The 14,709-nt window shown below is 46.8% G+C and overlaps 1 protein-coding gene across 1 annotated transcript in view; it reads left to right on the top strand.

Moving 5' to 3' along the window:
- SLC9A5 (solute carrier family 9 member A5) overlaps positions 1–14,709 on the top strand; it is a 113,929-nt gene that overhangs the window by 35,229 nt on the left and 63,991 nt on the right. The window contains exons 4-5 of the mRNA XM_089662757.1: positions 5,458–5,536; positions 11,363–11,540. Coding sequence (XP_089518883.1) covers positions 5,458–5,536; positions 11,363–11,540 — 257 coding nt within the window. The remainder of the gene's footprint in view (positions 1–5,457; positions 5,537–11,362; positions 11,541–14,709) is intronic.

The raw sequence follows: 14,709 nt of genomic DNA, 5'->3' as shown, positions 1-14,709 counted from the left end.
ACTCGGAGGGCAATAATAAGCGTGTCCGTGGTGACAAATTGGGGGCGTGGCAAAAATGAACGATTTCCTTAACTAATAGACGCGCTCACTGTCAGTGATGGATAAACTGTAACTGCACACATTATACAGGATGGGGATTTCCCTCCCTGCTCTCCCATTGAGACACCATCCTAGTGAAAGGCTACACTAGCCTAGCTGGTGTACCATTGTGACCCCCCTGACCCCCCCCCCTTTATCTACGCCCCTGACTCAGGTCTCAGAGGACACTCGGCTGTCCTGTCTGAGCTGTGCAGTGTGTGACATCAAATCCCCTCCCCCTGCTTCTGAAAGCTCAGAAACACTTCCTAAATTCAGCACTTTAATGCAAGAAGTCTGTCAATCCTGCCAGAAATCTTGTGAGCTGATAACTTCCTGTGCTGCACTCCTACAAGTTAAATTGTTCCCATCTATTTTTTTTGGGGGGGAGGGGGTAGTCTGTAATCTGAATCAGGGGAGGACTGACCATTTGGGCTCTCGGGCACCGCCCGAGGGCCCGGGTCAGTAGGGGGCCCCATGAGATGCCCCTGGAACCTTTCATAGGCTTTTACATAGGCTTATTTGGGTGTGGTTTGAGTGTGGGCGATGACACAGGGGCCACATGATCCCCTATTGCCCAGGGGGCCCCATGAGTTGTCAGTCCGCCCCTGATCTGAATGCTGCCCTAGGGTGACAGCCAGAGGTGTATTTACCGCAAGGCATTTGCCTAGGGCGACATTTTTCAGGGGGGCAGCACTGCCCCTGGGAGGAATGGACAGAAGAAGAGACACACGTGGCAATTGTGCACGCCGATTTATGTGTTGCCTAGGGCAGCACAAAAGCTAAATACACCACTGGTGACACCACTGTTCCTCCATCAATACAGTACACTGGATAGGGGTCACCCTAGGACGGGTCAGGATCAGGTCAGGAAAAATGTATGTAAAAAAAAAAAAGGAAAGTGCTGCATCAGCAGATCTATGGACCGGTAAGCCGTAATATATTACATTTTTCTGTTCTCGGGATAACATACGCTTTAACATTCCGGAGGGATTTATTCGATTGTGAGGACAGTTTGTTCTAGGACTTACAAAAGTTATTCCGGTTCCCGTGGCACCAAATCTATTGGAATTTCTGGTTGTCTGTCCGGTAATATTGTTTTGGTTTTCTCATGTTTTATTGACTGTGGTAAAGTGTTCCTGAACCCCCAACAGTACAATCAGTCTGTAGATGCAGTAAAGCGTGCTTGTTATACTCACTGTGGGACCTAAGAGGTTAATCCTCCGCATTGTGTAAAAAGGCTGTTTGGTCCTGTCTTCTCTGATCCTCCCCTTCTTCCAGTGTCCCTCTATTATCTCTTGATAAGGCATATAGTGTGTAGTCACTCTGCACATGCTCAGTTTGGTGTGTATTGCTAGAGAGATTTTTTTCATTTCTTGGGAGAGTGCATGTGATCAGCACAGGGCCAATTAGCACTGTCCAGACAGGGGGTCAGGGGTCCTACATCCTCCTAGAGCAGAATGAAAACTCCTCCTACAAGCTTTAACCAGTGCTCTGCTGGACACTGATAGAAGTCATGAGACTGCTATACAGTTGTGTCCAAAATTATTCAACCCCCACTGAAATTGAGTGTTTTGGCCAGTTTGACATTGCTTTTGATCATTCAGTCATCTTGCTTACATTTACATTAAAGAGGCACTTGTAGGTCAGACAAATATAACATAACAGTTATAATGAAATAACCACAAATGTCTTTTCTGTGCTCACAGCATTATCAGTTTTATTCAACCCCCAAGTGACATTCAATCTTAGTACTTAGTACAGCATCCTTTTACAGTTATAACAGCTTTTAAACGTGAAGCATAGCTTGACACAAGTGTCTTGCAGCGATCTACGGGTATCTTCGCCCATTCTTCATGGGCAAAGGCCTCCAGTTCAGTCACATTCTTAGGCTTGCGCACTGCAACTGCTTTCTTTAAGTCCCACCAGAGGTTCTCAATCGGATTTAAGTCTGGTGACTGCGATGGCCACTCCAAAATGTTCCAGCCTTTCCTCTGCAACCATGCTCTAGTGGACTTGGAGGTATGCTTGGGATCATTGTCCTGTTGAAAGGTCCAACGTCTCCCAAGCCTCAGGTGTGTGACGGACTGCATCACGTTTCCATCCAATATCTCCTGGTACTGAAGAGAATTCATGGTACCTTGCACACGCTGAAGCTTCCCTGTACCTGCAGAAGCAAAACAGCCCCAAAGCATGATTGACCCTCCACCATGCTTCACAGTAGGCAAGGTGTTCTTTTCATCATAGGCCTTGTTCTTCCTCCTCCAAACATAGCGTTGATCCATGGGCCCAAACAGTTCTAATTTTGTTTCATCAGTCCACAGAACACTATCCCACAACTTTTGTGGTTTGTCCACATGGCTTTTGGCATACTGCAGTCGACTCTTCTTATTCTTTGGAGACAGCAAGGGGGTACGCCTGGGAGTTCTGGCACGGAGGCCTTCATTACGCAGTGTGCGTCTTATTGTCTGGGCTGAAACTTCTGTACCCACATCTGACAAATCTTTTCTCAGTTCCTCAGCAGTCACACGGGGACTTCTCTCCACTCTACGCTTCAGGTAGCGCACAGCAGTCGAAGTCAGCATCTTCTTTCTGCCACGACCAGGTAGCGTTTCAACAGTGCCCTTTGCCTTGAATTTGCGAATGATGCTTCCTAAGGTGTCTCTTGGTATGTTTAACATCTTTGCAATCTTCTTATAGCCATTGCCCTTCCTGTGAAGAGAAATCACCTCTTCTCTTGTCTTCCTGGACCATTCTCTTGCCTTCACCATGTTTGTAACCACACCAGTAAATGTCTAGAAGGAGCTGAGTATCACAGTCATTTTAAAGCTGCCTAATTGGTGCTTATTATGCTTGATTGCTGCTCGGTGACATCCACAGGTGTTTTCAATACCTGATGGAAAGCACCTGTATGAACCTCTGTTCTTCAGAGTGGTAGTCTTTAAGGGGTTGAATAATTGTGGCAATGAAGAAACCACATAAGAACCATTTACTACTGTATTACATAAACAATTGATGTCATTTTAGTTGCATTTGGGTAGTTACAACGTCCTTGTAGGATTTGATTCTGAATACAATTCCAAATGTACACTATAGTCCCTAAACCCCTTTACAGCATTGGGGGTTGAATAATTTTGGACACAACTGTATACTGCTGATGAGAAAAGGGATTTAGCAGTTTATATTTACTAAAATAATTGCATTTCCATGTTCTGTGTACTGTGGGAGACCAGATATAGTGAATGCAGGGTCCGGGGAGAGCGGATATAGTGAATGCAGGGTCCGGAGAAAGCGGATATAGTGAATGGAGGGTCCGGGGAGAGCGGATATAGTGAATGCAGGGTCTGGAGAGAGCAGATATAGTGAATGCGGGGTCCGGGGAGAGCGGATATAGTGAATGCAGGGTCCAGGGAGAGCAGATATAGTGAATGCGGGGTCCGGGGAGAGCAGATATAGTGAATGCAGGGTCCGGGGAGAGCGGATATAGTGAATGCGGGGTCCATGGAGAGCGGATATAGTGAATGCAGAGTCCGGAGAAAGCGGATATAGTGAATGGAGGGTCCGGGGAGAGCGGATATAGTGAATGCAGGGTCTGGAGAGAGCAGATATAGTGAATGCGGGGTCCGGGGAGAGCGGATATAGTGAATGCGGGGTCCGGGGAGAGCAGATATAGTGAATGCGGGGTCCGGGGAGAGCGGATATAGTGAATGCGGGGTCCGGGGAGAGCGGATATAGTGAATGCGGGGTCCGGGGAGAGCGGATATAGTGAATGCGGGGTCCGGGGAGAGCGGATATAGCGAATGCGGGGTCCAGGGAGAGCAGATATAGTGAATGCGGGGTCCGGGGAGAGCGGATATAGTGAATGCGGGGTCCGGGAGAGCGGATATAATGAATGCGGGGTCCGGGGAGACCGGATATAGTGAATGCGGGGTCTGGGGAGAGCAGATATAGTGAATGCGGGGTCCGGGGAGGGTGGATATAGTGAATGCGGGGTCTGGGGAGAGCGGATATAGTGAACGCGGGGTCCGGGGAGAGCGGATATAGTGAATGCGGGGTCCGGGGAGAGCGGATATAGTGAATGCGGGGTCCGGGGAGAGCGGATATAGTGAATGCGGGGTCCAGGGAGAGCGGATTTAGTGAATGCGGGGTCCGGGAGAGCGGATATAGTGAATGCGGGGTTCGGGGAGAGCGGATATAGTGAATGCGGGGTCCGGGGAGAACGGATATAGTGAATGCGGGGTCCGGGGAGAGTGCATATAGTGAATGCGGGGTCCGAGAAGAGCGGATATAGTGAATGCAGGGTGGGGAGAGCGGATATAGTGAATGCAGGGTCCGGGAAGACTGGATATAGTGAATGCAGGGTCTGGAGAGAGCAGATATAGTGAATGCGGGGTCCGGGGAGAGCGGATATAGTGAATGCGGGGTCCGGGAAGAGTGGATATAGTGAATGCAGGGTCTGGAGAGAGCAGATATAGTGAATGCGGGGTCCGGGGAGAGCGCATATAGTGAATGCGGGGTCCGGGGAGAGCGGATATAGTGAATGCGGGGTCCTGGGAGAGCGGATATAGTGAATGCGGGGTCCGGGGAGAGCGAATATAGTGAATGCGGGGTCCGGGGAGAGCGGATATAGTGAATGCGGGGTCCTGGGAGAGCGGATATAGTGAATGCAGGGTCCGGGGAGAGCGGATATAGTGAATGCTGGGTCCGGGGAGAGCGGATATAGCGAATGCGGGGTTCAAGGGGAGCGGATATAGTGAATGCGGGGTCTGAATTGTGGGGGGTTATTCTAGGAGGGGGATTTGGGTGTGGAGGAAGGATCTGTGCTGGTTAGGGTAATTTGGAGGGGTGTGCTAGGAGGAGGAATTTAGGGGGATTTATATTAGGAGGGGGATTTGTGCTAGGGTAGAAAATATAAGGGGAAGAAGGATGTGTTCTAGGAGGAGTGAAGTAGAACTACAGGTGAAGCTTTATTTTTGGGGGGTGGGGGTGGGGTGGTGCAAGTAGCTGGTCTTGCCTAGGGCACAACATAGTCTATCTCCAGCCCTGACCCTACTACTCGGGCCGGGTATTGGAATCCTCCCGCTCTAACTTCCAGAACCTTCTCCTAGAGTCCTAGCCCATGGAGTCTGGAGCTGACCAAACTGCAGCAGAAGCCCCTAGCAGCCTACATAGGAGGACGCCGCAGTTGTTTGCCCCGACTGAACGATTCACTTTGAGATCGCACTGCGCTCTTCTTTCTTGTTACATAATTCCACAATCTGTCATTAACAAGTCGTCGTTATTTCCTTTCTGTAGCTGTGAAGATTCTGCGCTCGCTGACATTTATATCGGCTGCTGCTGCTTATTTTTAACTTCCTTTTTTTTTTTTTTGCGCTTTTGCAGGTTCTGTATAAGGTGTTTAACTCCTTTGTTGAGATGGGCCCACACAACGTCCAGGCTGTGGATTATATGAAAGGCGTAGGTGAGTGATGTGGGATGCGATTCGCAACGTTTTACTTGCCAGACACGTCCCGGGATTAATGCAGAACTAAAGGCAGAAAACAAAAAAAACGCCCCTAGAGAATGCACTAACTTTGATGGGGTGCGACTTCAGCTCATTTAAATGAAGAAACTGAAATCGCACTGCACCCGGATCACACGGGAATCGCACGGGAACGCACAGGAACGCACAACATGTTCCTGTGGAATTCATGGTGGGAACCGGCTCTAAAAGTAATGTCAGTGTAACACTTTCCGGAATGTATGACTTCTAACAGATCCGGGTACTTACCTTGAGAATCCTCTAATCTGCTTTGTTCTCCGAAAGGATGGAGCCATCTTTGTTAAGGCATCATCCAGGGTAGCATCTACTGCACTGAGATGCCAGTTCAGAGATGGCACAGCCGTGTGAATCCATGGTGCGGTCTCTGAACCAGGGGTGGACTGACAACTCATGGGGCCCCGGGCAATAGGGGATCATGGGGCCCCTGTGTCCTTGCCCAAACTAAAAAAAGCCTATGAAAAAGGTACCAGGGGCATCTCATGGGGCCCCCTACTGACCCCGGGCCCTCGGGCAGTGCTCGAGTTTCCAAATGGTCAGTCCGCCCCTGCTCTGAACATTTCACCACTTATTCAAGCTATCTTTTGTAGCATGCCCCTGTTCTCTAACCATCTCCTGTGAAAATTCTGCACTCTCTGATCAGCTTATGTATCATGCTAGTAATGTCTGACCATGTCCTTTAATAATTCTGCAGTCTCTGGCCATCTCCTTTAGAAATATTGCAGTTTCTGACCTTCTCTTGTATCATGTCTGCAGTCTCTGACCTTCTCTTGTATCATGTCTGCAGTCTCTGGCCATCTCTTGTATCCTGTCTGCAGTCTCTGACCATCTCTTGTATCCTGTCTGCAGTCTCTGACCATCTCTTGTATCATGTCTGCAGTCTCTGACCATCTCTTGTATCATGTCTGCAGTCTCTGACCATCTCTTGGATCATGTTTGCAGTCTCTGACCATCTCTTGTATCATATCTGCAGTCTCTGACCATCTCTTGGATCATGTTTGCAGTCTCTAACCATCTCTTGTATCATGTCTGCAGTCTCTGACCTTCTCTTGTATCGTGTCTGCAGTCTCTGACCATCTCTTGTATCACGTCTGCAGTCTCTGACCATCTCTTGGATCATGTCCCCAGTCTCTGACCATCTCTTGTATCATGTCTGCAGTCTCTGACCATCTCTTGTATCCTGTCTGCAGTCTCTGACCATCTCTTGTATCATGTCCGCAGTCTCTGACCATCTCTTGTATCATGTCTGCAGTCTCTGACCATCTCTTGTATCATGTCTGCAGTCTCTGACCGTCTCCTGTTGCCTGTTTGCATTCTTGGTTTGCTTTCTGTGGCGTGACGTTCACATAACATTTTTTGAGGCCCTTTGGGGATGTCAGGGGCCCCGTACTTCAAGCAATTTACCATCGCTGTTCTAGATCGTCTCTGTCATGGATTCTACATATTCTCTCTCTATCAAGCCTCACAAACTGACAATGCAGGCTAATAAAGGACTGGCTGGTAGAACCTCCAGTACAGTTGTCAATAAATAGTCTCATGGGTGTCATTCAGGACTTTTTTTTTTTAATTAAAGCAGCTAATGTTCCCATCTCCTCCCGCCCTGAAATGTCAGCTATATATATCCTGCGTCCTCTCGCCCGCCTCGCCCGCCCGTGTCATTACTGAGACAAGGAAGAATCCTGCGAGTCAATGCCAATGTAATATGGATGGCAACGCTTTCAGGGAAGGGCATATAATCAGGAGCTCTCGCCTCGCCCTGTGTCTGGGGGGGGGGCAATGGCACATACAGATGCTGGTGGCATTGCTGGTCTTGTTATAATAATAAAGGCTCTATGTATAAAACGTTTGTTCTGCCAACATTGCAAGAAAACGGAAATTTAGAAAGAAAATCGCTGTGTTTTCCCTAATATATAAAGTTCCTATATCTTCAGCGCCACCTACTGACCATACTGCTTTTTTTTTCCATAACTACCTTAACCAGGAAAAAACACATTATGGCCACTAGGTGGAGCTGATGATATAGAACAAGGGTGTCAAACTGGCGGCCTGTCGGCTGTTGTGAAACTACAAGTCCCATCATGCCTCTGCCTTTGGGAGTCATGCTTGTAACTGTCAATCTTGCAATGTCTCATGAGACTTTGGCAACAGCTGGAGGGCCGCCAGTTTGACACCCGTGATATAGCAACTACAGATACAGGCGCGCCTCGGTTTACAAACGTCTCGGTTAACATCATTTTCGGTTTACAAATGAAAATCCATTGAAAATAACGCCTCGGTTTACGAATTTTTTTCTCAATACGAATGGAATAATTGGTTTTCAATGCATTTACAAATTCATTTTTAATCATGTCCCTGTACAGTATTTATGCCTTTAACCACTTCCAGTCCGGACACTTTCACCCCTTTCCAGTCCGGACACTTTCCTCCCCTTCCAGTCCGGACACTTTCACCCCCTTCCAGTCCGGACACTTTCCTCCCCTTCCAGTCCGGACACTTTCACCCCCTTCCAGTCTGGACACTTTCACCCCCTTCCTGCCCGGACACTTTCCTCCCCTTCCAGTCCGGACACTTTCCTCCCCTTCCAGTCCGGACACTTTCCTCCCCTTCCAGTCCGGACACTTTCCCCCCCCCTTCCAGTCCGGACACTTTCCTCCCCTTCCAGTCCGGACACTTTCCTCCCCTTCCAGTCCGGACACTTTCACCCCCTTCCAGTCTGGACACGTTCACCCCCTTCCTGCCCGGACACTTTCCTCCCCTTCCAGTCCGGACACTTTCCTCTCCTTCCTGCCCGGACACTTTCCTCCCCTTCCAGTCCGGACACTTTTCCCCCCCTTCCAGTCCGGACACTTTCACCCCCTTCCAGTCCGGACACTTTCCTCCCCTTCCTGCCCGGACACTTTGCTCCCCTTCCAGTCCGGACACTTTCCTCCCCTTCCAGTCCGGACACTTTCCTCCCCTTCCAGTCCGGACACTTTCCCCCCCTTCCAGTCCGGACACTTTCACCCCCTTCCAGTCCGGACACTTTCACCCCCTTCCAGTCCGGACACTTTCCCCCCCTTCCAGTCCGGACACTTTCCCCCCCTTCCAGTCTGGACACTTTCCCCCCCTTCCAGTCTGGACACTTTCACCCCCTTCCAGTCCGGACACTTTCCCCCCCTTCCAGTCCGGACACTTTCCCCCCTTCCAGTCCGGACACTTTCACCCCCTTCCAGTCCGGACACTTTCCCCCCCCCTTCCAGTCCGGACACTTTCCTCCCCTTCCAGTCCGGACACTTTCCTCCCCTTCCAGTCCGGACACTTTCACCCCCTTCCAGTCTGGACACGTTCACCCCCTTCCTGCCCGGACACTTTCCTCCCCTTCCAGTCCGGACACTTTCCTCCCCTTCCTGCCCCGGACACTTTCCTCCCCTTCCAGTCCGGACACTTTTCCCCCCCTTCCAGGTCCGGACACTTTCACCCCCTTCCAGTCCGGACACTTTCCTCCCCTTCCTGCCCGGACACTTTGCTCCCCTTCCAGTCCGGACACTTTCCTTCCCCTTCCCAGTCCGGACACTTTCCTCCCCTTCCAGTCCGGACACTTTCCCCCCCTTCCAGTCCGGACACTTTCCCCCCCTTCCAGTCCGGACACTTTCACCCCCTTCCAGTCCGGACACTTTCACCCCCTTCCAGTCCGGACACTTTCCCCCCCTTCCAGTCCGGACACTTTCACCCCCTTCCAGTCTGGACACTTTCACCCCCTTCCAGTCCGGACACTTCCCCCCCCCTCCACTCTGGACACTTCCCCCCCTTCCAGTCCGGACATTTTGGTGGTATTTATTCACCACTGGGATTATTTTTTTTTGCTATATAAATGAAAAAGTCCAAACATTTTGAAAAAAATTAGTTTTTCTTATAAAATTTTGCAAATAAATAATCTTTTTTCATAAATCTTGGCCAAAATTTATTCAGTTATCTTTTTAGTAAAAAAAAAAAAATAACCCAAATTAGTTTATAACCAGAAATTATAATGTTTAAAAAGTTTTTTTTTACATATTTCTTTTATGTTTTTATATTATTATTATTTATGTTTTTTTTGTTTGTGTTTTACATACCATCACCATGGTGACACTGTACTACTTGTGGGGGAGTGATGAAGATTTTTTTTTTTTTACATGGATTGCTTTTACACCCATAAAGGCTGTAAAAGAAATCATTTCTCCTTCTCTCTGGCTGCATTCCTGCTGCCATTGAAAAATACTGTGTGAGCTGTGATTGGTCACACATTGTCACGTGGTACAAGGCTGTTGTGAATAGCCCTGTAGCATGTGACCTCTGTGATCATTCACAGATTTCACAGGTAGTAAGCAATGATGTCTGGTAGTGACATCTTGCTTACTACTCTTCATGTGATCACTGATTGGCCAATCAGTGATCACATGATCGGGACCTCACACAGAGGTTCCGTACAGCAATCGGTGTTCCTCCGGACACAGCAGGCACCTTATTGTGGTGCCGCACGCTCCTAGGGAGCACGCACAAGCACAGGGAAGCTGGAGGACATTTATAAACGGCCACCCGCCCCTGCACTGCTCCCGTCCGGCCGTTTATATACATGGGCCAGACGGGAAGTGGTTAAACTGCACTTTATAAAGCATTTTGAACGGATAAAATACTTTGTTTTACTTTTTTCTGACCTCTGGAACAAATTAATTGGTTTTCAATGCATTCCTATGGGAAACCACATTTCGGAACAAATTAAATTTGTGAACCGAGGTACGCCTGTATTAGAAAACATTCAGCAATTTTTATTATGAATTGTTGACTGAACTATGGTTTCCATAACGAAGAATTGAGGAACTTGCAATTTATGGGAGTATGTGAATTATTATTATTATTATTGTTGTTATTATTATTGTTATTATTATTATTGTTGTTATTATTATTGTTATTGTTGTTGTTGTTATTATTATTATTATACAGGATTTATATATTATTATTATACAGGATTTATATATTATTATTATACAGGATTTATATAGCGCCAACAGTTTGCAATATAAAGGGGGATAGTACATTTACAATACAGTCCGATACAGAAGGAACTGGAGGGCCCCGCTCATAGAGCTTACAATCTACAGGGAATGTGTTCATTTTCATGCAAAACTTTAATAAAAATTATAAATATATATATAATAAAAAAAACGTAAAAAAACCACGCAATTTTTGTCCTAAATGTGTGGATATTTGTCCCATCGTTTTATACATGGACCCAGGGACATGGATAAGGGGGTACCACCAGTCCTCTTGTACGGGGCCCAGGCCAGCAGGGGGGGCCTAAGCAACTGGGTGATTCAGATGTGGGCAGAGAGGGTGATTGGCACGGTGGGGGGCAATTCCTTGAACCGATCCCCTGTATGGCTCTCTCTGCAGCAGCTAAAAGGGAGAGGAGAAGAGGCCGGCTATCAGCTGCTGAAAGGAAGAGGAGAAGAATCCGGCTTTCAGCTGCTGAAAGGGAGAGGGGAAGAAGCCGGCTTTCAGCTGCTGATAGGGAGAGGGGAAGAAGCCGGCTTTGAGCTGCTGAAAGGGAGAGGGGAAGAAGGTGGCTTTCAGCTGCTGATAGGGAGAGGGGGAAGAAGCCGGCTTTCAGCTGCTGCAGAGAGAGCCATACAGGGGATCGGTTCCAGAAATTGCCCAACCAGGGACCCTAGTGCTGCCAGATGGAGGTGCTAACCACTCAGCCATCTCAGCCAGCTATTGTCTCTCTTGCAGGCTCCTTCTTCGTGGTCAGTCTCGGGGGGACGGCGGTGGGTCTGGTGTTCGCTTTCCTGCTGGCCTTCATCACTCGATTCACCAAGCGAGTGCGCATCATAGAGCCCCTCTTCATCTTCCTCATCGTCTATCTCGCCCACCTCACCGCAGAAATGGTCTCGCTGTCCTCAATACTGGCGTAAGTATTCTTCTCATTGTCAGACATTTCTCATGCCGGTAGGAACACAATGTATCAACGTTTCAGGGAACAGAGATCCAGCGATATGACGTCTCCCGTCAGATGATGAGAACTTCAATTGCCTCTCATAGCCGTCAGTCGTACTCCCGCGGTGACGCTCCCAGTGACGGTTCGACATCTGCTAAGAAAAAAGGGGAACATTCAGAGAGATTTTCCAGCATTGTCAAAAATCCTCATTAGGGCCCCTTCTACACATCTATGGGGGAATATCGCAGAAAGGAGGAAGTGAGCTGGCGAGGATCGAACAACACGAGCTGTCCTAGCTGAGTCTTTTTTAATCACGTCTGACATTCTTCTCCTACATGTAAAAAACTTTTTTTTTGCTAGAACCGCCAAACATTATATATCTTTTTTTAATATAATTTTTATATAATATATAAAATATATTTTTATATATATATATATATATATATATATATATAATTTTTTAGGTAAGAGGACCTAGAGAATGCAATTATTGCAGATTTTTATATCACGCTATATAGGTGCAGCAGTTTTTCGAACGCAAATTATTTCTGGCAGAATAAAACTTTGATGAATTTTAATGCGCAAAAACACAGTCTTCTTTAATCACGTTTGACATTCCTCTCCTACATGTAAAAAACATTTTTTTTTGCTAGAACCGCCAAACATTATATATATTTTTTTAAATATGATTTTTATATAATATATATAAAAAAAATATATATATACACATATGTACTATATATATATATATATATATATATATATATATATATACAGTCAGGTCCATAAATATTGGGACATCGACCCAATTATAACATTTTGGCTCTATACACCACCACAATGGATTTGAAATGAAACGAACAAAATGTGCTTTAACTGCAAACTGTCAGCTTTAATTTGAGGGTATTTACATCTAAATCAGGTGAACGGTGTAGGAATGACAACAGTTTGCATATGTGCCTCCCACTTGTTAAAGGACCAAAAGTAATGGGACAATTGTCTTCTCAGCTGTTCCATGGCCAGGTGTGTGTTATTATTATTATTATTATACAGTATTTATAAAGCGCCAATAGTTAACTCAGCGCTGTACATTACAAAGGGGGACAGAACATGTGACAGAACAATACCAATACAATGTGATACATGAGGGGATCGAGGGCCCTGCTCTTTCTATGTTATTCCCTCATTATCCCAATTACAATGAGCAGATAAAAGGTCCAGAGTTCATTTCAAGTGTGCTATTTGCATTTGGAATCTGTTGCTGTCAACTCTCAAGATGAGATCCAAAGAGCTGTCACTATCAGTGAAGCCATCATTAGGCTGAAAAAACAAAACAAACCCATCAGAGAGATAGCAAAAACATTCGGCGTGGCCAAAACAACTTTTTGGAACATTCTTAAAAAGAAGGAACGCACCGGTGAGCTCAGCAACACCAAAAGACCCGGAAGACCACGGAAAACAACTGTGGTGGATGAGCGAAGAATTCTTTCCCTGGTGAAGAAAACACCCTTCACAACAGTTGGCCAGATCAAGAACACTCTCCAGGAGGTAGGTGTATGTCTGTCAAAGTCACCAATCATGAGAAGACTTCACCAGAGTGAATACAGAGGGTTCACCACAAGATGGAAACCATTGGTGAGCCTCAAAAACAGGAAGGTCAGATTAGAGTTTGCCAAACGACATGTAAAAAAGCCTTCACAGGTCTGGAACAACATCCTATGGACAGATGAGACCGACATCAACTTGTACCAGAGTGATGGGAAGAGAAGAGTATGGAGAAGGAACTGCTCATGATCCGTCCATACCACCTCATCAGTGATCATGGTGGTGGTAGTGTCATGGCGTGGGCATGTATGGCTGCCAATGGAACTGCTTCTCTTGTATTTATTGATGATGTGACTGCTGACAAAAGCAGCCGGATGAATTGTGAAGTGTTTCGGGAATATTATCGGCTCATATTCAGCCAAATGCTTCAGAACTCATTGGACGCTTCACAGTGCAGATGGACAATGACCCAAAGCAGACTGCAAAAGCAACCAAAGAGTTTTTTAAGGGAAAGAAGTGCAATGTTATGCAATGGCCAAGTCAATCACCTGACCTGAATCCGATTGAGCATTTCACTTGCTGAAGACAAAACTGAAGGGAAAATGCCCCAAGAACAAGCAGGAACTGAAGACAGTTGCAGTAGAGGCCTGGCAGAGCATCACCAGGGATGAAACCCAGCGTCTGGTGATGTCTATGCGTTCCACACTTCAGGCTGTAATTGACTGCAAAGGATTTGCAATCAAATATTAAAAAGTGAAAGTTTGATTTATGATTATTATTCTGTCCCATTACTTTTGGTCCCTTAACAAGTGGGAGGCACATATGCAAACTGTTGTAATTCCTACACCGTTCACCTACTTTGGATGTAAATACCCCCAAATTAAAGCTGACAGTCTGCAGTTAAAGCACATCTTGTTCATTTCATTTCAAATCCATTGTGGTGGTGTATAGAGCCAAAAATGTTAGAATCGTGTCCATGTCCCAATATTTATGGACCTGACTGTATATATATATATATATACAAATATCATTTTTTAGGTAAGAGGACCTAGCGAATTATTGCAGATTTTTATATCACGCTATATATATGCAGCAGTTTTTCGAATGAAAATTATTTCTGGTAGAAAAAAAAACTTTGTTAAATTTTAATGCGCAAAAACACAATAAGACCACTTTCCGACCGGACCATGTAGCTTTACCGGAAATAGAGAACTTTCACCCGTGCTTAGGACCGGTACACACCGTATTGCCCGCAGTATTGGGCCGCCGGCCTTTCCACGCACATGGACTTTTATGGCCTCCACTCTGGGGGTGTTTGCAGCTACAGGGGAGCGGCGAGGGCCACACGTAATGGTCTGGAGGGCCGGATTGAACCCGCAGGCCTTGTGTTTGACACGTGTGCCTTAGAAGATCACAGAAGTACGCATGCAGCCTAGGGCATGAGGGTGCACAGCCCAAAGATCAAACACACATGCGTATCTTTTCTCAGTGGGAGATCTTTCCCATATCCCTATTGCCACACAGAGCAATAATTGTAATGCACACGGGGTGATCAGGCCACGCCTAGGCCCCTCCGGCACACCCCGTGCGCACGCCT

The sequence above is a fragment of the Staurois parvus genome, unplaced genomic scaffold (assembly GCF_062004578.1).
Source record: "Staurois parvus isolate SC_StPar_1 unplaced genomic scaffold, SC_StPar_1.0 ptg001534l, whole genome shotgun sequence".
Taxonomy (NCBI): Eukaryota; Metazoa; Chordata; class Amphibia; order Anura; family Ranidae; genus Staurois; species Staurois parvus.
This window is presented reverse-complemented; position numbering and strand designations above follow the sequence as displayed.